The following is a 22,158-nucleotide window of genomic DNA, read 5'->3' on the forward strand; positions in this document are numbered from 1 at the left end:
TGTAGCATCAAGCCTCTGGAAACCTCCTTTTGCAGAACTCAGGCACTCAGAAGGAGATTTCATGGTTATGGAGCTTCACAGCACTTCTAACATCTGCATGTTGTTGCCCATGTTCTTAAAAGGAGAATATCTCCACAGAAATCCAGCAGGTGTGCTGGATTTAGCATTTAGCATTTCTGGGTTTGCGTCACAATAATTAATGATTTCTGTGAGAGATTTTTCAGGTTTCAGGCTGTTTGAATGAGCGATGTCATGTATATCATGAATGACAGACACGTGTACATTAAACCTTGAAAATATCTGGGGTTTCATAACAAATCATGGTAAGAAATATGCTGCCTCTGCAAGGTCTTATCCAAATATGTTCAAATTGTAGTAACACGATTTGGAAAAAAAAAAAAAAGCTGCCTCTCAAGGATAAATAGGAATGTAATAATGTTCATTAAAATGAGAAACAAAATGTCAATTTCAGTCTATATAAATATTCCTTTGCCCTTTGGGGTAGTTCTTGGCTTTATACTAATAAAACCACAACTTTTGCATTCTGGAGGTAGCCTCCATTCGGCAACATGTGAATTTGAAGTGCATGAAAACAAAGTTACTTTAGTATGGAAATTTGATAGAGTTTGGATAAAATGCAGTTCTCATACAAAGTAACAGGTAAGTAACACCCAGAGATAAGCGTTTATCTTTAAATGTGTATTTTCTAATGTGTACTTTACCTCTTGCAGGAACACTGACAGTTAGTAAGAAGAGCACAGCTGATCACAGAGCACCAGATGGGGATCTATTTTCTGCTGTTAGTCGTAGGCCTTTGCTGGGGGCAGTACAACCCCAACACTCTCCCTAAGAGAACCTCTATTGTGCATCTCTTTGAATGGCGCTGGCAGGATATTGCTCAGGAGTGTGAACGCTACTTAGCTCCTAATGGATTTGGAGGAGTTCAGGTATGTCTGCTCCTATCAGTAGGTAGTAAAATTGCTACATAGATGATAATTTGTTTTTCACAGAAAATGTTCAATTTGTCAAAGGACGGGTACTGAACGAGAAAAATAGAAATTGGTAATGGAAGTAGTAAATGCTGACAAATATATTCTTCAGCTATCTTCACGTAAGCATGAATTTATTTCATTGCTCCAAAGTGCATGTTTTGCAGTCTATGCTATTACATTTAGATGAACTAGAATTGCACATCACATCATTTGCTAAATCTTTTTTTTTACTGCTGTGAAGAGTCACCTATGTTTATCTGCTTGATATTATTTAAATCAAGGGAAGCTCTTAAGAGTTAGATAAATATAAAATGAAACTATGACTGAATAAAGAGCTTCCAAAAAAATGCTGAAGGTTTTAAATAATTAAATAAAAAAGGCTGCTAGTTGTGTTCACCCAAACTGGCAAGTTTCTCTCTGTGTGGCACAGTGTCACAGTAAGCCACTAAGAGACCCTTCTTTGCAGGAACCTGGTGTGAGCAGGTGGCAGTGAACTGAACGCAGGTTCTGGTGAAGGTGTCCCTGTGTGAGTCAGTTCTGTCTGAATGACAGACATGTGTTCTTGTGGAACCAGAACTGGCACTTGGGTGGGGTAGCATGGCAGGAGAGAAGCCACTGGTTAAAGTATTTCTGTTTGCCTGTCAGACTGCTTGGGAAAAATTGGTGTGAAAAAAAATGGTGCTTGTCTCTTGCAGACCAAGAGACTGCAAGCTGGCCTGAGTGAGAACTTTCCCATAATTTTCAAATAATCATTTTTTCTTTGGAACTGTCTTTCCAGGCATGCAGACCAGATGGACTTTAAATTGATTTTTCAGACTGTGGCCTGTGCCTGCTTATCATTTTAATCCATTCTGTGGCAGGATCTCAGGAATTTTTTTTCAGATGATGCCTTGCTGGGCTGGTCAGGAAGGTGTGGCAGTTAAGAGGCTGAGAAATGGTTGGATAAGGTTGTTGTGCCCAGAGGCTTGGAGGTAGCAGCAAAAGCTTGTTGCCTGAAATGTATCCCGAAAAGTCTGTAAAAGCAAGAGTTATAACTCACCTGGAAATCTACAAGACGTAGGTCAAGTATATGCTCATCCAAAACATTACAAAAACAGGAAGTTGGGTCAGTTTTCAAGGCAGGATGTTACGTCAGTTGTTATGCAATCACTTCCTTCCACTTCTGGCCTAGTTCTTCAATTTCAGATGCTTCTTTTTGAAGCTTGAAGTCACAAAGGAAATTAAGCCACTCTGTTCATGGACCTAATTTTTATACTGGGTTTCTACCAGTATAATTTATTATACTGGGTTTCTACCTGTTGAAGGCCAGGCCTAAGGCTTTTGTTTCCAGCACTACAGTGTAAGCAGAGGATACTGAGGATCTAAGTAGGTTATGTTCTTTCTCTAAAAATACTAGGCAAACAAATTAACAATTTTCAGTATCCTGTTACCAAGTGCCCTTGTTTTATTGACAGATTTCACCTCCAAATGAAAATGTTATCATTACTGACCCCCAGCGACCGTGGTGGGAAAGATACCAGCCTGTCAGCTACAAGCTGTGCACAAGATCTGGAAATGAAACTGAATTTAGAGACATGGTAACCCGGTGCAATAATGTTGGAGTAAGTACTTTTAAAACCTTCTGGTATTTACAATGCAAATATATAGCCAGAGATTCTACCATTTAAAAAAATGGATGCAGTGTTACCTGCCTGTCTGCTGAGCTGCATGTTTTATCACCCTTGCTGTATGCTAATAAAAAAAAATGGAGTAAAATATTGGCTGAAGCAAGCAAGCAGAAGTAGGGGGATAGGACAGGAAGTATGGGAGAGAGAACATTAATTAGTGGTGCTGTGGGAAGTAGCTTTTTCAAATTATGTGGATACTGTTCTCTAGGTGCACATTTACGTGGATGCAGTGATCAACCATATGTGTGGAGCTAATGCTGGGGCTGGTGACCATGCTACTTGTGGAAGCTATTTCAATTCAAAGACTGAAGATTTCCCAGCTGTGCCCTATTCTAGCTGGGACTTTAATGATCAGAAATGCAAATCTAGAAGTGGAAACATTGAGAATTATCATGATATATCTCAGGTAAACCTACAACTATGGTTTTCATGTACATCTGTTCCTGTGCTGTGATTTCTTTGCTCTAATTTACAGCAAGACATTTTTTTTAAAAAGGAATTTTAAAAAGCCTCATAAAAAACCATCCAAATTAATAACAGAGGTTAGTGTTGCTATCAGGAATACCACTTCTTAAAGGGATAGCTGTACTTGAGACAATATCTCAATTTCAGATATTTTAAAGCTCATAAAATCTATTCAGTGTGTTAAAAAGGTAGAAGTTACTATTTGCCTTTTATTGTAATTTTGAAGTTTTCCTTGGTCTCAATTTCGGAAGAGAGGGGTAAATTCAATTTCTTATTGCAGCTTCTGTGTAGATGACTTGGCAAAGGAACGAAATGCATGGGGAACAAAGGCTACTAGAGGTTTTATTTGGCATCGTAATATAGCTCAAGAACATTCAAAGGTGTATAGAACATTAGATGAAGTTTATGAGGTGAGAAGGTTTGATTTCAGGTTTTTTGCCCAGGTGCGGGACTGCCGCCTGGCCAGCCTGCTGGACCTGGCCCTGGAGAAGGAGTACGTGCGCTCCAGCATTGCCGGGTACCTGAACCAGCTCGTCGCCATCGGCGTCGCGGGGTTCCGGATCGATGCTGCCAAGCACATGTGGCCTGCGGATGTCAAGGCCATTTTAGACAAGCTGGAAGACCTAAACACTCAGTGGTTTCCTGCAGGAACTAAACCTTTCATTTACCAAGAGGTAGTCTTTATTTTTTTAAATTTTACTTCACAAACATATTTCTTGCCGGCCCAGTACAGACTCAGTCACACATGGCAATGCTTTGCATGGGCTGAGCCCAAGCAGATATACAGAAATCATCCTCAATATCATCCTCAACCATAATCTGCAAATATCTAATCTGCAAATAAATGGTAATTGATGTGCAAAATTCCCCACTTGTTTTGGACCTTCAAGAATTAGGTAACCTGGAAATTTTATTGAGATGAAATTTACAACCTTGAAGTTAGTGTAAAAATTCTGTTGGTTTAAAAAAGATATTTCATTTCCTGAATTTTAAATTCTGGATAATAAATTGCAACAGAAGACATAAATGTTAATTATGTGCAGAAAGTTTATTTTCCAAATGCATAATGACTATTACTTGAAATTCTGAATTTGTGTTTTACGTTTGAATAATGAATTGGAACAAGCAGGTAAGTGTTGGGTTCAGTCAGCAGAAGCTAAACTTACTGCACATATTTTATTAAATTAGTATCTTGCCTGCAAAGTCTAGGCAAATAGAAATGTTCTTTAGCTCCATGGTGAAAGGATGCTGCCTAGCTGCTGGAAGCAGAGGCCTTGGTGACCATACTAAATATAAAGGAAGTACAGCCCAAGCCTTAATCACACGTAGGTGACCAGTTGGGGTAAGGAGATATACTGGGCTGAGCTAAAAGAAAAAAATAGCCTTACATACAATTTTGCAAGAAAGCCAAATAACATAATTAGCTCAAGTACTGTCCCCTTGTTTAAAGCAATGTCTGAAGCAGTGTCTTATTTGTTTGGTTTTTGAGTAGGAAGATATACTTTATCTTTCCTGTACCAGGTAATTGACTTGGGTGGAGAGCCCATCACAGGCAGCCAGTACTTTGGAAATGGCCGGGTGACAGAATTCAAGTACGGTGCCAAACTGGGGACAGTGCTCCGCAAGTGGGACGGAGAAAAGATGGCCTACTTAAAGTAAGGATGAAGGTGCTGCAACTTCTCCAGGATTCACTGGATACACCAATTGACAGGGAAGCTTCAAGTCTGTGTTTTTGTTTAGGAACTGGGGAGAAGGCTGGGGCTTTGTGCCTTCCGACAGAGCTTTGGTCTTTGTGGATAATCACGACAACCAGAGAGGACACGGGGCTGGTGGAGCTTCTATCCTGACCTTCTGGGATGCCAGGTAAGGGATTGCTCTTGTCTGGGTGATTCTTCCTGCGCTTGCTTGTTTGCCTGTGTGTTCTCTGGCAGGTTCCTCTGTCTCATTCCTTGTTTGTCCACCAAACAGGCTCTATAAGATGGCAGTTGGTTTCATGCTTGCCCATCCCTATGGGTTCACACGTGTGATGTCAAGTTTTCGCTGGCCGAGACATTTTGAAAATGGAAAGGTGAGTTTATTAATTCTGAGGATCCATCCATGGGGACTAAGGGTGAGAACAGGGCCAGAGAATTAGTCCAGTGCATTTCATGTTGTTAAGTGATTTCCCCGTCCCAGGCTGGATATAGCTGGTGCAACTTTGATGCTCCCTCTAGCTTTGCTCTGCAAAGGGGCTCTCTGCATTTTCAGTCAGAAGATATTCACAGAATTCACAGAATGACTAGGTCGGAAGAGACTTTCATGATCATCAAGTCCAACCCATGCCCTAACACCTCAACTAAACCATGGCACTAAGTGCCACATCCAGTCTTTTTATAAACACATCCAGGGATGGTGACTACACCACCTCCCTGGACAGACCATTTCAGAGCTTTATCACCCTTTCTGTAAAAAAACCTTATCCTAACATCCATCCATCCATCTATATTTGGCGCAGCTTTAGACTGTGTCCTCTGGTTCTGTCAGTTGTTGCTTGAAGAAAGAGACCAACCTCACCTGACTACACCCACCTTCCAGAGAATGGTAGAGAGCTATAAGGTCACCTCTGCTTCTCCTTTTCTCCAGGCTAAACACCCCCAACTCCCTCAGCCATTCCTCACAGGAATTGTTTTCCAAGCCTCTCTCCAGCCTCATTGCCCCCTCTGGACGTGCTCAAGTGTCTCAACATCCTTCCCAAAATGAGAGGCCCAGAACTGGGCACAGCACTCGAGGTGTGGCCTCACCAGAGCTGAGTACAGGGGAAGAATGACCTCCCTGCTCATGCTGGCCACACTAGTCTTGGTACAGGCCATGATACCATTGGTCTTGGCTGCCAGGGCACACTGCTGGCTCATGTCCAGCCGGCTGTCGACCAGCGCCCCCAGGTCCGTTTCTGCCTGAGCACTGTCCAGTCACACCGTCCCCAGACTAGAGCATTGCAGGGGGTTATTGTGGCCAAAATGCAGGCCATAAATCTGTCTTTTTAATGTCAGGACATCAATGACTGGTATGGACCCCCAAGTAACTCAGATGGCTCCACAAAGGCCGTCACAATCAACCCAGACACGACCTGTGGCAATGACTGGGTTTGTGAACATCGCTGGCGTCAAATCAGGTAGGGCACTGGGGAGAAACAAGAAGTAAAAGCAGTTGCTTTTTGCTGCTCCATGTGGCTTTTGAGGTGTTGCAGGTGCAGTGGCAGACACTGCTTGTGTTTTCAGGAACATGGTTATCTTCCGTAACGTGGTGGATGGCGAGCCTTTCTCCAACTGGTGGGACAATGGCAGCAATCAAGTGGCTTTTGGCCGTGGTAACAAAGGCTTCATCATCTTCAATAATGATGACTGGTGAGTAAAAGGGAAATAAATTATAATTTATTATAAGAAAATATTATGTATTAAATATGTATTTTAAAAATCTAGTTCATAGTGAAACCTTTTAAGATGTTGCTATCTTGAATAGATCTTTCTAATGGATGCCCTAGTTATTGGCAATTTAAACATAGCATTTTCCACTCTACCATGGACACTCTTTACTCTTGGCAGCCTTGTAGTGTAGTCTTTCTATTTCCCAGTTCTGGAGCTGGCTGTGTCACTCTGTCACAACCAGCAAAGTCTAAATGTATAGAAGTAAGGGAATTTGTAAACTCAGGAATATGTTCTAAATGTGACAGTTTTAAAAACTGTATTGAAATAGTTTATGCAAGAGTGAGATGTTAAGAGAACAGGAGTATGTCAGGGCTGTAATAAGTAGCTGTAGGTTGTGGTGATGAGCAATTTGAAACATGTAGTGATTGAATAGATTCTGCAGTGTCCAGAGAAGTGCTAGAGGATAATTCCAGACTTACTTAATGTCTGAGGTTTCCAATACAATTTGAAGAGCATTTAAGAGTCCTCATGATGCTTACTGCATTTCATTCTTTTCCAAAGGTCTTTGAATGCATCTCTGCAGACCGGTCTGCCTGCTGGCACTTACTGTGATATCATTTCTGGGCAAAAGGAAGGTGACTTCTGTACAGCAGTAGAAGTTCATGTTGCTGCTGATGGTATAGCTAATTTCCTAATTGGGAATGAAGAAGACGACCCATTCATTGCCATTCATGTTGATGCTAAATTATAACCAAATGTGTTGTGCATGTGCTGTTCCTTCTCCTCCGTGTCTTTGTTAACAGCAAACAGATGTACAGAATGTCCTGGCTCTCAGGACTGCATGAACCAAGACAGAGCAAAGCATGTTGGCTGTAATACTAATGAAATAGTGAGCAGCTACTGTACAGAGATGGGAGCTGGTGGTGCCATTGCAGATCTGGGAGTGGATTATACATTTGTGTGCATTTGTAAGTGTACTTTATTCAGTTACGGTACTAATAAAAAAATGGAAGGAGAAGATTGACATTATTAAATTTTAAATCGTGCTGGTTTGTGCAGAAGTGGAATTGCAGTTCTCTTTAGGGCAAGCAAGATTGCTAAAATTGGCAGGATATCCAAAAACCAAGACCCCTTTGTGCTGAAACATGGCACAATTCAAGTGGATTTTCTAGTCTTCGTATTCTCTTAGCGTATAGTTTTATTGTTAGTAGACTCAAGTTTATTCATGGAGGATTGTTGCCAAGACATCGATCTTACAAGTCAGTTCCAAATGAAGACCTGAAATAATTTCATGAAGAAAAGTCAAAGGTCTTTTTTTTTTTTGAAGGAGGAAATTGTAGGAAATGCAAGAAAGTACTTGGAAAAGAGTTCTAGCTTTCAAATTCAGTTATATATCAGACAACTAAAACTCATCTACACTATCACTTGCATCTAATTTTGCATTTTGTTCCTTGACTCTGGTGAATCATTGATCACTTAAAAGGAGGTGAAACACCTTATGCAAAGTTTCTGCAGGAGAGGCAAATGATCACTTTCCATCAGCTGCTCTGCATGACTGTGTGAAGGAAACCAGTAACAGTTCATAGCAGGGACTGGGCAATGACACCAGAGAAAGATGGCGTATGAGAACGTGTCCGTTCCTAGTTGCCAGTGGGATTCACCTGGTGAAGACCCCAAGCCTCTTGTATGATGAATCTGTTACTGATTAAATAGTGCTGTTGTATTGGTTTTTCATGGCCTGGTTTTTGGTAGCCAGGGTATCACAGAGGTGGCTCATGTGAGAAGCTGCTGGAAGCTTCTACCATTTCTAGCAGAGCCAATCCCTGACTGTTCTGAAGATGGACATGCTGCTGGCCAAAACCGGGCCAATGAGAGAGGCTGGTAATGCTTCTGTGCTAACATATTTAATAAAAAAATCAAAGTCAGACAGTTTTTCTTCTAGTTAGAAGAGGAGGTGAGAACACACCTTGGACACACCAAGGTCGGTGCAGAAGGAGGGGGAGGAGGGGCTGCAGGTGTCAGAGCCGAGATTCCTCTGCAGGCTGTGGTGATGCCCATGGTGAAGAAGCTGTGCCTGTGCAGCCCATGGGGATCCATGGGGGATGCAGAGATCCACTCACAGCCCACGGGGGCAGTGCCCATGCCAGCGCAGGTGGATGCCTGGAGGAGGCTGTGATCCAGTGGGAGACCTGGTGGAGAGAGGGGGCCCTTGCTTCCAGGCTGGAGCAGCCTGTCCTTGGAGGACTGCACCCCGTGGGAAGAGAGACCGATGTTGCAGCAGTTTTGGGAGGCTGTGTGCTCATGAGGGGGATTCACACTGCAGCAGGTGACATTTGGCTGCTGCTCTTGAGAGCAGACCCATGCCAGGGCAGTTCACGGAGAAATGTGTCCTAGGGATGGGACCCCATAACCTCAGAGGGGGAGGACTCCTCTCCCTGAGTAGCAGAAGAGAATCTCAGTGATGAACTGACCAAAACCCCCATGCCCTGTCTCCCTGAGCTGTCAGTGGGAAGGAGGAGAGGCTGGAGTGAAAAAATGTTTTAAGGGCTTATTTTACTTCTCATTTCCCACCTCTGATTCTGTTTGTAATAAACTCACTCTGCAACCTTAAGTTGAACCCCTTGTGCACTTAAATGTTTTCTTCCAGTCTTTATCTCACTCATGACTTCTTTGTTAATTTTTTTCCCCTTTCCACTGCCCAGATGTGGCAGGGGAGGATGAGCAAGCAACTCTCACGGGTGCCTGGTGTTGGGCCAGTATAAAACCACAACAGTTGTTCATACCATGGTTGGAACTCAATCTAATCCCGAGAGTGAGATGCCTCAGAATGCTGGCAAACACATTCATTCTCTTAATGCTGTTAGATTTCCAGTCATCTTTCGATCAGCTCCCACTCCTTTTACGTTCCAGAGCCCCCTTTGAGGGTCTGTATGTTATGATTTAGTAAAGGGATTGAGACACAGACCATGCTATGCAAGAAAACCTGTTTATTCCACTAGTTTGCCAGTATTTATTGTTCCATACAAAATTCTCCACTCGGACTCCTTTGCCCCTGTCCCCTTAGTAACACAATCTTCTCGGTTATCATTTTTTCGACAGCAATGTCCTTGCTACATTGTTTTGCCAGAGCGGTCAGAATGCCCAGACAGGATATCTTAACTTTTGTCCTTGCCTTGAGTTTATCTCTCCTAGCGCCAAGAGGATGGTGGCCCTACAGAGTTCAACCTCAGCAGCTGTCTGATTTTCCACATTTTGGAACACTTTTGATAAAGTCTCTTTTTTTATGTGCTTTGGAAAGAATGCAATTCTGGATTTGGGTGTACTGCTCCTGGGCCACTTGGATTATGATGGTGTATAATCATTGTGAAAAGGTATTTTATCTTCAGCTGTTGGGTTATTCAGGAGAAAAAACAAACCAAAGGAATGATATTGAGTTACCTATCTAAATAATAACTAATAGCATTGATCCATGTGAATTTTGACACCTGCTACAGGAACTTTGTCATCTTGCAGGAACATAAATAGCCAGTGAAGAGAGCACAGCCTTACACTGAAGGCACCATGCAAGTCCTTCTCCTCCTCCTTGCAGCCACAGGGCTTTGTTGGGGGCAGTACAACCCCAACACTTACCCTAAGAGAACCTCTATTGTGCATCTCTTCGAATGGCGCTGGCAGGATATTGCTCAGGAGTGTGAACGCTACTTAGCTCCTAATGGATTTGGAGGTGTTCAGGTGAGTAGTTTCCTGTGAGTAGTAGGAAAATGGCATTGTAATATTTGATTAATAAGCTATTAATAATTAATAATTTGATTAATAATGCCTGAGTTGGAGACAGTAATCTTGAAGTAACTTTGCTGCTGGGGAGGGAGGGTAGGAAGTAGTAACTGCTTTTAGAAGCAACCCTAACCCTGCAGGCCCATCTAGGAATGAACGATGGTGTATGGCTAGAGATCAGATATAAAGGGGCATGCTGAAAGCTAAATAGAAGGTAAAGCCCTTTGCCTTCTTCTAAAGGCAAAGTATGGAAGTAGTGAGGTTTGGCATTACAGGTAAAAATACTTCCTGTGGCTTCAGCCCTTCCATGCACATGTTCGGGATAGCAGGCCCATGCTGGACCTGGGCAACTCACAGGAACAACCCAAAATGTCTTTCTTGCCAGTGTACAAGACATCTCACAGACCTGAACTTCTGCTGTGGGAGAGAGACTGGCTTGGGTACTAACTTTCCTCTGAGGGCAGAGGTCCTGAGCGCAGATTTTGCCCTTAAAATGTTGAATTAAAATGATTTGATTTTTTATCAAAGTACATAATTTCATCTGCAGGTTTCACCTCCAAATGAAAACATTGTCGTTACTAACCCGAACAGACCCTGGTGGGAAAGATACCAGCCCATTAGCTACAAGATCTGCACTCGATCAGGAAATGAACAGGAATTCAGAGACATGGTGACCAGATGCAACAATGTTGGAGTAAGTGCCTTGAAAATCTGTCTGATATGTCAAGAAGTGCTGTATGAGCTGAGGGAAGGTGCTGCTGTCCTCAAAGGAGGTGTAAACTGAGAAGAAACTGAAAGGGAAAATAAGCAACTTAATAGTGATGTGGTAAAGCCCTGGTTATGACTTCACATTTGCTACAAGACATACTGAAATGCACAAATTGCTTTTCCAGGTTCGTATCTATGTGGATGCTGTCGTCAACCATATGTGTGGTGCTGGAGGTGGCTCAGGCACACATTCTACCTGTGGAAGCTATTTTAATGCTGGAAGCAGAGATTTTCCAGCTGTACCATACTCTGGTTGGGATTTCAATGATGGCAAATGTCACACTGGAAGTGGAAATGTTGAAAATTATGGTGATGTCAATCAGGTAACTTCCCCTGGAAAATTTTTAAATTTTTTTTTTTTTACATATTCTGTTAACACTACAGTAAAATCAAATGGTGGAGTGCCTCACAAAACCTGTGCTTAGTCACTTGACAAGTGAAGGAAGCAGTGATCATAGGTACATGTGGCCCAATATATTCTAAGTACCGAGGAATCAGGAACCTGTGTGCCAGTGTTTGCTCCTGAAGTGGGACCGGCGTACTCAGCTCAGTGTGTGAGCTCATTTTCATAGTTTGTACACTCAGCTGATCATGATAAGGAGCCCTCTTGGAAAATTGGCAGCAGTGCAAGGTGGTGCTGCAGTTGCACACTTACCGGTTTTTGTAGTAAGAATATGTAGCAGTTCTTTCTCAAGCTCTCCCTTCAGCCTCTTTGCAACAATACATTGGAATGTTTCTGCACTTGCACTGCTTCATGTAGGGCTTGTCCTTCATGGGCTCAGGTGGCTTGTGCTGTGGTAATCCCTATAAGAGATATCTCAAATCCTGGATTACAACAAGTTAAAGGTATTTCCATTACAATGTTCACTCCCAGTTCCTTTGGACTAGACCATCATGTTTAAGGTTGCAATGAATTCCTCCCTTTTCCCCTGCTCTGTCTTGGGCTTACCCAGGGACTGCAGCCCCTCAGGGCTGTGCCTGCCCCAAGTGCAGCCATTTCTGTGAGCCACAGGCTCTTCAGGGGGACGTGGCTGCTGCATGGATTTATCCAGAGCCACAGGGGCTCTGAGGGGCACCTGTTTCAGCACGGTCCTGTCCATGGGCCTCAGTGTCCCCAGAAACAGATCTGCTCCAGCACAGCTTCACCCACAGCCCCTGTCCCCTCAGACAGCAAAGCTGCCCAAGCTGGCCTCGCTCCTGGCTGCAGTCCCTGCAGGGCGTTCCTGCTTTGCTGTGGCTTTATCCATGGCCACACCTTCGAGGTGCTCCAGCCCAGCCTCGTGAACAGCTGCTGGTGCTTCAAGCTGTGCCTGCTGCAGCACGGAGCTGCCTTGGGCCCCGACGGAGCTGCCCTTGGGCCTTCAGGGGTGCCCCTGCTGTGGCACTGACACAGCCACGGCCACAGCCTCAGGCACTTCAGATGTTCTGCTCTGGTGTGGATTCTTCCATGGCCTCATACACTTCAGATGTTCCTGCTCTGGTGTGGATTCTTACATGGCCTCAGACACTTCAGATGTTCTGCTCTGGTGTGGATTCTTCCATGGCCTCCTACACTTCAGATGTTCCTGATGTGGTGTGGATTCTTCCACGGACTCAGGCACTTCAGATGTACCTGTCCCACCTGGACTCAGGCACAGGTCACAGTCCCTGTGGCTCGAGTTCCCTCTGGAGTTCCACGTGCCCAGTCCAGCAGCACAGGAGCAGCGGTGCTGCCCCGGCCGGGTGCCAGCCCAGGCCATTGCCAGTGGTGGGATCAGAGTGTCCCAGGGTGAGGGGATCAGCAGCACAGGCTGCAGCTGCAGCCAAAGCACAAAGCAACCACCAATGCGCCCTAGACTCCAATGCACAGTGAGGCCGGTGAGCCCCATGGCAAGCACAGGAAGCTGTCAATTATTAGCCAGACAGCAATAACAGCTGTAAATTCCATCTAGCACATTAATCATAGCCATTGTTAATTCAAACCCTTTGAGTCCATGTTGGGCAACAAAGAGGACTTTGTGGTTTAGCTCAGCCAGCAGCTAAACACCACTCAGCCTCCTGCTTTCAGTGGAATGGGGCAGAGAACTGGAAGAGTATTACTGAGAAAACTCATGGATTAAGATAAAGACAGTTTAATAGGTAAAGAGAAAGCCACACATATAAGCAAAGTAAAACAAGTATTTATTCACCACTTCCCATTGGAAGGCAGGTGTTCAGGTGTCTCCAGGACAGTAGGGTTCTATCATGTGCAACAGTGATTTGTGAAGACAGAAGCCTTTACTCTGGATATCACTCCCTCCCTTCTTTCCAATCCAATACAACCTCATTAACCCCCACCCCACCTCCACCCCTCCTTTGGTGTAATACACAGATATCTTTAATTTTTTTTTGCTGTTGCACAGGTCCGGAATTGCCGCGTGACCGGCCTGCTGGATCTGGCCCTGGAGAAGGACTATGTGCGCTCAAAGATTGCAGAGTACATGAACAATCTCATTGATATGGGTGTAGCAGGGTTCCGAATTGATGCTGCCAAGCACATGTGGCCTGGGGACATAAAAGCGTTTCTGGACAAACTGCATAATCTAAACACTCAGTGGTTTTCTGCAGGAACTAGACCTTTCATTTACCAAGAGGTAAGCTCCACATTTTTACCTTTATATTTGTCTTTTGTATCTCTTTTGCCTCGTCCTTCAGAGGAACAGCAATACATCTTCATCCAACTTACTCTAGAAAAGAGCTCACAATTTACTTAGAGCAGCCCTGCAGACCTAGGTAGTTCTGATTCTTAAAAATGCTTTTACAACAGATTGTCAATCAACTTTACCTTTCCTTTCGTCATTCATGTTTTCACATGTGTCCCCGATGTCTCATACTGACTTTGTGTTGATCTACACAGCACAAATACATAATTACTTTCTTCTCTATGTAAAGCAAGAACTTGTGCTAAGTTGTGTACATTGCATTGTTAGTCTTTGTAAGATAAGAAGGGATGTACCTGTACCTTTCCTGTACCAGGTAATTGACTTGGGTACAGAGCCTATCAAAGGCAGCGAGTACTTTGGAAATGGCCGGGTGACAGAATTCAAGTACGGTGCCAAACTGGGGACAGTGCTCCGCAAGTGGGACGGAGAAAAGATGGCCTACTTAAAGTAAGCATGAAGGTGCTGCAACTTCTCCAGGATTCACTGGATACACCAATTGACAGGGAAGCTTCAAGTCTGTGTTTTTGTTTAGGAACTGGGGAGAAGGCTGGGGCTTTGTGCCTTCCGACAGAGCCTTGGTCTTTGTGGATAATCACGACAACCAGAGAGGACACGGGGCTGGTGGAGCTTCTATCCTGACCTTCTGGGATGCCAGGTAAGGGACTGCTCTTGTCTGGGTGATTCTTCTTGCTCTTGTTTGTTTTCCTGTGTGTTCTCTGGCAGGTTCCTCTGTCTCATTCCTTGTTTGTCCACCAAACAGGCTCTATAAGATGGCAGTTGGTTTCATGCTTGCCCATCCCTATGGGTTCACACGTGTGATGTCAAGTTTTCGCTGGCCGAGACGTTTTGAAAATGGAAAGGTGAGTTTATTAATTCTGAGGATCCATCCATGGGGACTAAGGGTGAGAACAGGGCCAGAGAATTAGTCCAGTGCATTTCATGTTGTTAAGTGATTTCCCCGTCCCAGGCTGGATATAGCTGGTGCAACTTTGATGCTCCCTCTAGCTTTGCTCTGCAGAGGGGTTCTCTGCATTTTCAGTCAGAAGATATAAACCTGTCTTTTTAATGCCAGGACGTCAATGACTGGTATGGACCCCCAAGTAACTCAGATGGCTCCACAAAGGCTGTCACAATCAACCCAGACACGACCTGTGGCAATGACTGGGTTTGCGAACATCGCTGGCGTCAAATCAGGTAGGGCACTGGGGAGAAACAAGAAGTAAAAGCAGTTGCTTTTTGCTGCTCCATGTGGCTTTTGAGGTGTTGCAGGTGCAGTGGCAGACACTGCTTGTGTTTTCAGGAACATGGTTATCTTCCGTAACGTGGTGGATGGCGAGCCTTTCTCCAACTGGTGGGACAATGGCAGCAATCAAGTGGCTTTTGGCCGTGGTAACAAAGGCTTCATCATCTTCAATAATGATGACTGGTAAGTCAGTGTCAGAAATAGTTCCTCAGAGAGAACAATAGCATCCCTCATCAGCAACCCAGCATGAGCTTTTTAAGTGCATGCTGGATCCATAGAGCTAAAATAGGAGTGTAGGATGGGTAGGATCAGAAAGCTCATGCTTTACAATGCCCTTCAAATAGGAGAATAAGATTGTGTTCAGAAATCTTACACACCATTTGAAATACCTGTTTTAAAAACAATGGGTAAATTGTGTTTCTTTTCTCAGGAATATGAATGTCAATGTACAAACTGGACTGCCCTCTGGTACCTACTGTGATGTTATTTCTGGACAAAAGGAGAACAACAAATGTACTGGAAAGCAGGTGTTTGTTTCTGGTGATGGAAAGGCTAATTTCCAGATTAATACCAATGCTGAAGATCCATTTATTGCAATTCATGTTGATGCCAAGTTATAATGCAGGAGAAATATCCTCCTCTGTTTGGTCTGTGCATTACTGTTTCCCCCATATGTTATTCCCTGCTTTTTGAGCATGACTCTCTATTGAACAATAAATGGCATTCAAGAGTAGTGTTTCTCCCCTAATGAATTAGAATTAGGTGTAACTTTATCCCCTCCTAACTAGTGTTGATGCAGTGGTAGGTTTTAAGGCAATGCAGCACTCCAGTTCCCAGGTAACAAAAACACTGTAGAGAAAATAAAAAAAAAAAAAGAATCCAAGCCAGCTAAAATGGCTAAGCTACAGTGCAGGATTTCCAGGGCTGATCCATGCACACCCACTTGTACCCCAGAGCAGCCACCTTATGGGCTGTCAGCTGTGAGCAGTGGCTACGTACAGAGTTTGTCCCTTCCTTATGAGAAATCAAGCCTGGGGTCTGGGGTCTGAAGGAAGCTGGGCTGTGCCAATCAGTTATTCCAGCCTGTGGCATCAGTGAAACCAGCAGGTTACCTGGTTCACAGTCAGCTTGTGCCTGGACAAAGCAAAACCTCAGCTCTCACATTGTTTGCCCCAGCAAGTGAATGCTGCCTGTGCGGGTGCTGGAGGTGCCTGAGAACACACGACGTATCCAGGCATTGCTTCCACCTTGTGCTGGTGGCTGAGGCATGGCAAATTCCTGCCTCTGGTGTGTTAGGCACCCTTATTCTCTAATATCTCAAAGAAATATGCAAACACAGTGCAGGTTTGCAGCTTTCCCAAATCCCTTGTCAGCTGTGAGAAAATGCTGAGGTAAAAGCAAGTGTGCAGGCCTTGCTTTAATCAGAATCTCTGCTAGGCCAAAAGTGCTGACTGCGTCCCATTCTGGAGGGGAAAATGGAAGGAGGTTGCTCCAGTTTGAGGTCAAGGTGCCGTTTTACGTGTCATTACTGTGGTGTTGGTGGTCACTATTGGCTCCAAGTGTCTGTCAGGGCAGTCAGGGTGTGGGAAGTGTCCCTGGCCACTGGACCTCCCATCTGTCTCCCTCACTGGCTGTTGCCAGCATCTCCTGGATCCTTCCACTCAGCCCTGCATCAGTGGAGAGGTGCCGAAGACCTGGGGACTCACGTGGCAGGGTGTTGGTAGCCTTTGCAAACCGGTTATTGGCCCACAGGGGCAGGCCAGGGAGTCCTTGGGTCCCTCTGAAATTGATAGGAGCTGTCTTAAGCCCTGCATTCAGCTCTGCCTCTCAGAAACTAGGATTGCATCCTCTGGTTCTCAGACGTTGCCCAATCCCAAATGGAATAATCAGTTCACGCATTAAATTGCACATCCAAGCCCCACACCTTTTTGTGGCAAATGTTGGAAATGGTACACACTGATCTGAAGTGTCCATAAATCAACGGGCTGAATATGGAGAAGCTTCTCTGTGCCTGTGAACACACATGGATCTACTTTCCAAGGATGTTGCAGTGCAATGAGTGTTTTGCTTGATGTAGGTTCATGTAGGTCTGCATTTCAGAGTGGTATGAAATAGAACATGGAGAAAACGAAATCATGAGACACTTTCTTTAGGTGTAAGTAAAACTTTGTGGGCCAATGTTCACTGCTTTGAGAGGACCTAAATTGCATTCAGACCTTGGGTTTTGTTCCTTTTATTTCAGGATTTTGGTACATTGCGTTATAATTTAAGCACAAAGATGATGAAGAAAGCAATCGTGTCATCTAGAGCAACAGCAGATCTTTCAGATAACTCAGTGAAGCCAGAGTTACAGTCAACCTTACTGCTGATGTCTAAGTTTTCAAAAGACTGCTAGTATGAGGAAATGTTTATCTTTATTTTTATAATTTCTACTGCTACTCTTGTATGTGAAGTGATGACACTAAGGCCTTAAATTTTTATACTAGTGTTCAATGAAAATATGAAATTATGTTATGAAATTATGTTATGAAATTATCAAGTTTAAGGTAAGATATTTTCTGGGGCACATCGGGATTGCACAACAGATCTGCTGAATTGTAAAAGTTTAGATTTTTTTGCACAATGCAGTATTTATGTTAATTTTTTTTTTTCCATTTATTTTTCTTTTTCTCTTCCTTGTTTTTGTTTTTCATTTTGGATTTTTTCTCCACGATAGGGCTGTCTCCGTATGGTAGCATAATAGTGATCAGAATTTAATGCAAGAGCAGTACAATAAAGTGAAGTGAATAGTTTTTTGTATGTACAACTGCTCACTGCTCATATTTAAGTTATATATATATATATAGAGAGAGGGAGTGAGAGAGAGAGAGACACATTCAGACAGTAAACACTTTCACATTCACCCAAACAGAAATGTTGTATGATTTGATAATTTATCCTTCTAGTGTTTTTAATCCACAGAGTTAAAATTGTATATTTGTCAGATAAGTGGACATAAAGGGTGAGATTAGAAAAACTATAAACTGCTAGTGTACTATGAGTGGACCAGAAAGTTTCATGGCAATTTATTTTCTCAGCTAAGTGCAACAGCAAATATAAAAACTGCTGTTCAGCTCTGCATGCCTTTGTGTCATCTTATTATTTTCCTGAATCACTGTTACTTTTCTAAGAGAAGGAGTTCTGTGAAGGGAAACTAACAATCTATTGTCTCTTTTATGGAGCCTGTAAGCATTTTATTCAAGTTATTTTAAGAGGAAACAAATGAAAAACTCAACACACAATACTAACTTCTAAATTGCTGATCATATGTTTATCTGCAATCTGTGTTTTTAATAGTTTTAGTATATTAGTCTCATTGCACAATTCTGAACAGTATACAGATATTTCCTTTGCAAGTGTTTTCATGCTGTGGCAATTTTAATTTTGCCTTAGTGTTAAATCAGAATGTTTCTGAGAATGAATGCTAGTGACACTGTTTGAGATGATAATGGTGAATCATCTCCAGTCAGTAGAGTCAAAGTGAGAGTGAGTGCTTGGATTTTCACCCAATTGGCACACTAAAGCACTTAGGGTGGGGATAAATAGCCAGATTATTTAGTGTAGGGTTAAGAAAGATGCTGTAGGAGAGCAGTAAAGTGTGAGCTGTGCTGTGGCACTTTTGAATTGAAAATGGAAATATCAAATGTTTGTCAGAGAATGAAAAATATTTGGTATTTCTTAGTCCTAAACTAATAATTAGGTTGCATTATTCAGCCAACTAGACTGAGAAGTAGCCAGCTTAATTAACTGCACACCTTTACAGACATCTAAATCTCTCTTCACTTTTCATTTACTCTCCTTCTCTTCAGCATTTGTAATCACCCTTTTGATTATATTTAAATATATGTAATTTGTGTGGTCTGGTAGAAAATGGCAGGACAATATTTTACTGTAAAGATGCAGCAAGATCATATTGGGTTCAACAACATATCAGAACCTTCCTGCTGAGATCAACCCTGGGATATCTGGCATGGAGTGAATGTGGATTTCCATGGAGTGGTATTACATCTCAGAGAAGTTCCTCTGAACCTTGTGAAGACAGATAATGGGGTAAGTAAGGCAATAAAGTCAAAAACATTTCTGCCTTTGCTCAAATACCCCTTGAATCTACCTTTGTCTAGACAGTGAAGTTAGCAAAGGACAGCTGATATGTGCAGTGGTGACAGGAACAGGACAGAGCAGTCAGAGCAGTGTTGGATAGAGAGCAGGCAGAATAATCAGACAGGTGGCAAGCTAAAAGGATACTGATATTGACAAAAATGATAGCTAGAACAAGACAGATCAGACAAGACAGAAGAGGCAAAGTCCTAGATGACTTGTCTAGTATTGTAGCAAACTGCATTCATGGGTAGAACTTGCAGGGAACTTGAACTTGAAAAGAGCAAAACAGGAATAAAACTAGCAGTTCAACAAGCACTGAGTGTGTGTCTTGTGGATAGGACATGCATGCTTTAACTGGGAAAAAAATTATATCTTAGAACAGCTATGAATGATAGAACTTTATGGTGCTGTAACCTGTAGCAAACTATTTACTTTATCATAAAAGTAAAGCCCTTGTCTGACAAATAGATTGCCATATTTTAGTATCTGGCTTCTAAGCTATATAAGAAGAATGGGATGTCAAAATGTCTTGATAAGAAAGCTCAGATGATACAAAGAAAGAAGGAAATGTATCATTAAAATATGAGCAATGGATTTGGATCTAGTTTTCTATGGTTCTTTAGAATCCATTTCAGTATCTCTCCTAAAAATGCTTAAAGTTAGCCGTTTTTACATGTAATAACTACCCTATTCATTGCCAGCCTTGATATCATAAATTAAGTTGTGGTCTCTACATAAATACCCCATTGCTTGCCAAGGGAAGTGAATGTGGCAGCTCTGCAAAAAAAGCCAAATCTTAAAAACTGCCAAAACAGAAGCCAAAATAGCTGCAATAAAAACCCATTTTTCTGATTTTTTTACATTGTGGGAATATGCTTTCTACAGCTCTTCAGGAGGGAAAACATGTTATCTCTGCTGATATTCCTTGTGGCACTGTGTGGGTATCAAAACCTCATTGTACAACCAGCCAAGGTATTTTTTAACCTCATATGAGACTGGACAAGGTTTGTCTTAATAAGTCTACATCATATTTAGAAAGCTGAGAAATGGGAGAAGGGATGTAACATCACTGTGGAGGGCTGTGTGTTTTATCTAAAAGAAGAAAACATCCCATAATTCAGCTGTGATTCACTATCTTCTTATTTGTTATGCATGAAATACAATTGCCCTTTTACATGTCTGCTAACTTTGGAAAAATACTCATCTTCTAGAGACACAGCTGGCTTTCTGTTTACTTGATCTTCACACTCGAATGGCCATGTTCTGTTTATCCCACACTTAGAGATCAGAAGGTTGGATAAGACCATTGGGGTCATCTCAGTTGCACTATAATTACAAGATGATCCTCTCAACACACCTCTCAACTGTTTTATCTGGTCTACTTTGAACATGACTTTGTTGATCCATCTGTGACTTCTTTTGAAGTGCTACTCTACTGCCTAATGGACTTTATGGATAGATTTCTTTTTATCAGAAAGATAAAATTTACATTTTCATATTATGGTTCACTGCTCTTTAATCACCTTAAAAACACCTTTTCTTTCCCCTGACAATATTTCCTCCCAATAGCAAGAAACTAAGTGTATGCTGTATGTCAGTGTAGTGTTGAATAACAAGAATTAAATCAACTGCCACAAAATGAAATGCACTTTCATTTTCCCCTTCCTCTATTTTACCTAGGTAAACACAAAAAACCTAATAACAAGATTTTACTAGTCCTACACAATTCAGGAGAATTTTGGCCTCAAATGATCTCATATGTACAAACTTATAAAATTTTTTAGTTAACCCATAATAATTGCAGGTGTAAATAACTTTATTTTTACCCTGAAAATATTAGGAAACAAGTGGTCTGACTAGTGTAAAATCAAGAAGCATATAATTGTGTGCATGTAGATGTATGTATATATAGTGTGTGTCCATACACACACATATGCACACATCTTACACATCTACATCTATGTGTTGGGGTTTTTTTATTCCTTATTCTTCCAGAATATCCCTTAGGCCCTTAGCTGAAAATTAAATGAATTATTTATGGATCGCTTTATGCTCAATATCTGCAAATTACTTTTTAGAAATCCGAATTAGCAAATAGGTTTCTATTTCTGGTAAAATTAATGGTGCAATCTCACATTTCTTGTGCATCCAGAATTTTCATTGAGATCAAATAGATATCACTATAGGAAAAAAATTAGCACTGAGACTGACAAGATACAGTTAACTTGTTTTGTTTATGCATATTTCCCTTAAAGTGTTTGAAATATTGAGTCTTGTTTTTTATTGAGTTCTAACTGAGATTAGAACATTTTTAACGATGCTTGTATTATTTCACAGTGAGATGGAATTTTAATTCACCCTTATCCTAACAAATGAGGGAATAGTGGAGAACTTTTTACTGAAGCCCAGCACCCTTTACACAGTAAAGCATCTTCAGTCTGAACTCTTCCTACTCCTTCTATTTCTCAGAAATGGCAGCTCTTTTTCAAACTTGTCTTTATGTTTTGTTTTTTTTTAAAGAAATCTGATGTCTGTCCCTCTCCCTTCACTATTTTGCAGGAATAGATTCTGTTTCTACATGGCCACTTGAAATATTTACTATGGTGGGAGGTGACTTCAGATTTGGAAGAAGGAAAAGACAGCAGGTGATTTTCCTTTCTTTTCATGTGGGAGAGTCTCATAAAAAAAGCAAGAGTTGTCAGGTCTATTTGGTGTCTCATTTCAAGGCAGTCACATACAGAATGAAATAATTACTTGCTCAGCTGTTCAAAATACATTTGTGCTGCTACTAATTAAAATTACTTTGGACTTTTAGGAGCGTAGTGCTGTAGAGCACCTTGGCAACAACTCTTCAGGCCACAGATCCATGCATTTTTCTATCATCCTTGAAAAATAAAAGGCATTCTGCTCTCAAAAATCCAAACTATCAAGAAAACACAATTCCTTATGTCATGTCATTATAAAAATATTTTCTTCATAGCTATGTAATACTCTAAGATATTCTCTACACTCTCTACATCACCT

The 22,158-nt window shown here is 42.1% G+C and overlaps 2 protein-coding genes and 1 long non-coding RNA gene across 5 annotated transcripts in view; 2 read left to right on the forward strand and 1 right to left on the reverse strand.

The window, feature by feature from the left end:
• Nucleotides 1–2,450, reverse strand: part of LOC146766764 (uncharacterized) — a 4,950-nt gene extending 2,500 nt beyond the window's left edge. The window contains exon 1 of the long non-coding RNA XR_014956903.1: nucleotides 2,032–2,450. This is a non-coding gene — a long non-coding RNA (uncharacterized LOC146766764). The remainder of the gene's footprint in view (nucleotides 1–2,031) is intronic.
• LOC110484220 (pancreatic alpha-amylase) overlaps nucleotides 1–7,546 on the forward strand; it is a 10,237-nt gene extending 2,691 nt beyond the window's left edge. For both annotated transcript variants that reach the window (XM_085585913.1, XM_077785478.2), the window contains exons 2-11: nucleotides 732–947; nucleotides 2,447–2,593; nucleotides 2,868–3,065; nucleotides 3,568–3,798; nucleotides 4,646–4,779; nucleotides 4,865–4,987; nucleotides 5,093–5,192; nucleotides 6,154–6,275; nucleotides 6,382–6,507; nucleotides 7,090–7,546. In XM_085585913.1, the coding sequence (XP_085442039.1) occupies nucleotides 780–947; nucleotides 2,447–2,593; nucleotides 2,868–3,065; nucleotides 3,568–3,798; nucleotides 4,646–4,779; nucleotides 4,865–4,987; nucleotides 5,093–5,192; nucleotides 6,154–6,275; nucleotides 6,382–6,507; nucleotides 7,090–7,279 (1,539 nt within the window). In that variant the 5' untranslated portion in view covers nucleotides 732–779 and the 3' untranslated portion in view covers nucleotides 7,280–7,546. The remainder of the gene's footprint in view (nucleotides 1–731; nucleotides 948–2,446; nucleotides 2,594–2,867; nucleotides 3,066–3,567; nucleotides 3,799–4,645; nucleotides 4,780–4,864; nucleotides 4,988–5,092; nucleotides 5,193–6,153; nucleotides 6,276–6,381; nucleotides 6,508–7,089) is intronic.
• The window catches only part of LOC144246742 (pancreatic alpha-amylase-like), a 26,038-nt gene continuing 11,239 nt past the window's right edge, over nucleotides 7,360–22,158 (forward strand). Inside the window, exons 1-11 of one of the 2 annotated variants that reach the window (XM_077785243.2) lie at nucleotides 7,360–7,496; nucleotides 10,042–10,260; nucleotides 10,850–10,996; nucleotides 11,196–11,393; nucleotides 13,452–13,682; nucleotides 14,065–14,198; nucleotides 14,284–14,406; nucleotides 14,512–14,611; nucleotides 14,824–14,945; nucleotides 15,052–15,177; nucleotides 15,425–15,722. In XM_077785243.2, coding sequence (XP_077641369.2) covers nucleotides 10,090–10,260; nucleotides 10,850–10,996; nucleotides 11,196–11,393; nucleotides 13,452–13,682; nucleotides 14,065–14,198; nucleotides 14,284–14,406; nucleotides 14,512–14,611; nucleotides 14,824–14,945; nucleotides 15,052–15,177; nucleotides 15,425–15,614 — 1,542 coding nt within the window. In that variant the 5' untranslated portion in view covers nucleotides 7,360–7,496; nucleotides 10,042–10,089 and the 3' untranslated portion in view covers nucleotides 15,615–15,722. Of the gene's footprint in view, nucleotides 7,497–9,764; nucleotides 9,900–10,041; nucleotides 10,261–10,849; nucleotides 10,997–11,195; nucleotides 11,394–13,451; nucleotides 13,683–14,064; nucleotides 14,199–14,283; nucleotides 14,407–14,511; nucleotides 14,612–14,823; nucleotides 14,946–15,051; nucleotides 15,178–15,424; nucleotides 21,780–22,158 lie in introns of those variants that run through there. The other variant, XR_014956888.1, reaches the window with a different exon arrangement.

The sequence above is a fragment of the Lonchura striata genome, chromosome 8, assembly GCF_050655825.1.
Source record: "Lonchura striata isolate lonStrDom1 chromosome 8, ASM5065582v1, whole genome shotgun sequence".
Classification (NCBI taxonomy): domain Eukaryota; kingdom Metazoa; phylum Chordata; class Aves; order Passeriformes; family Estrildidae; genus Lonchura; species Lonchura striata.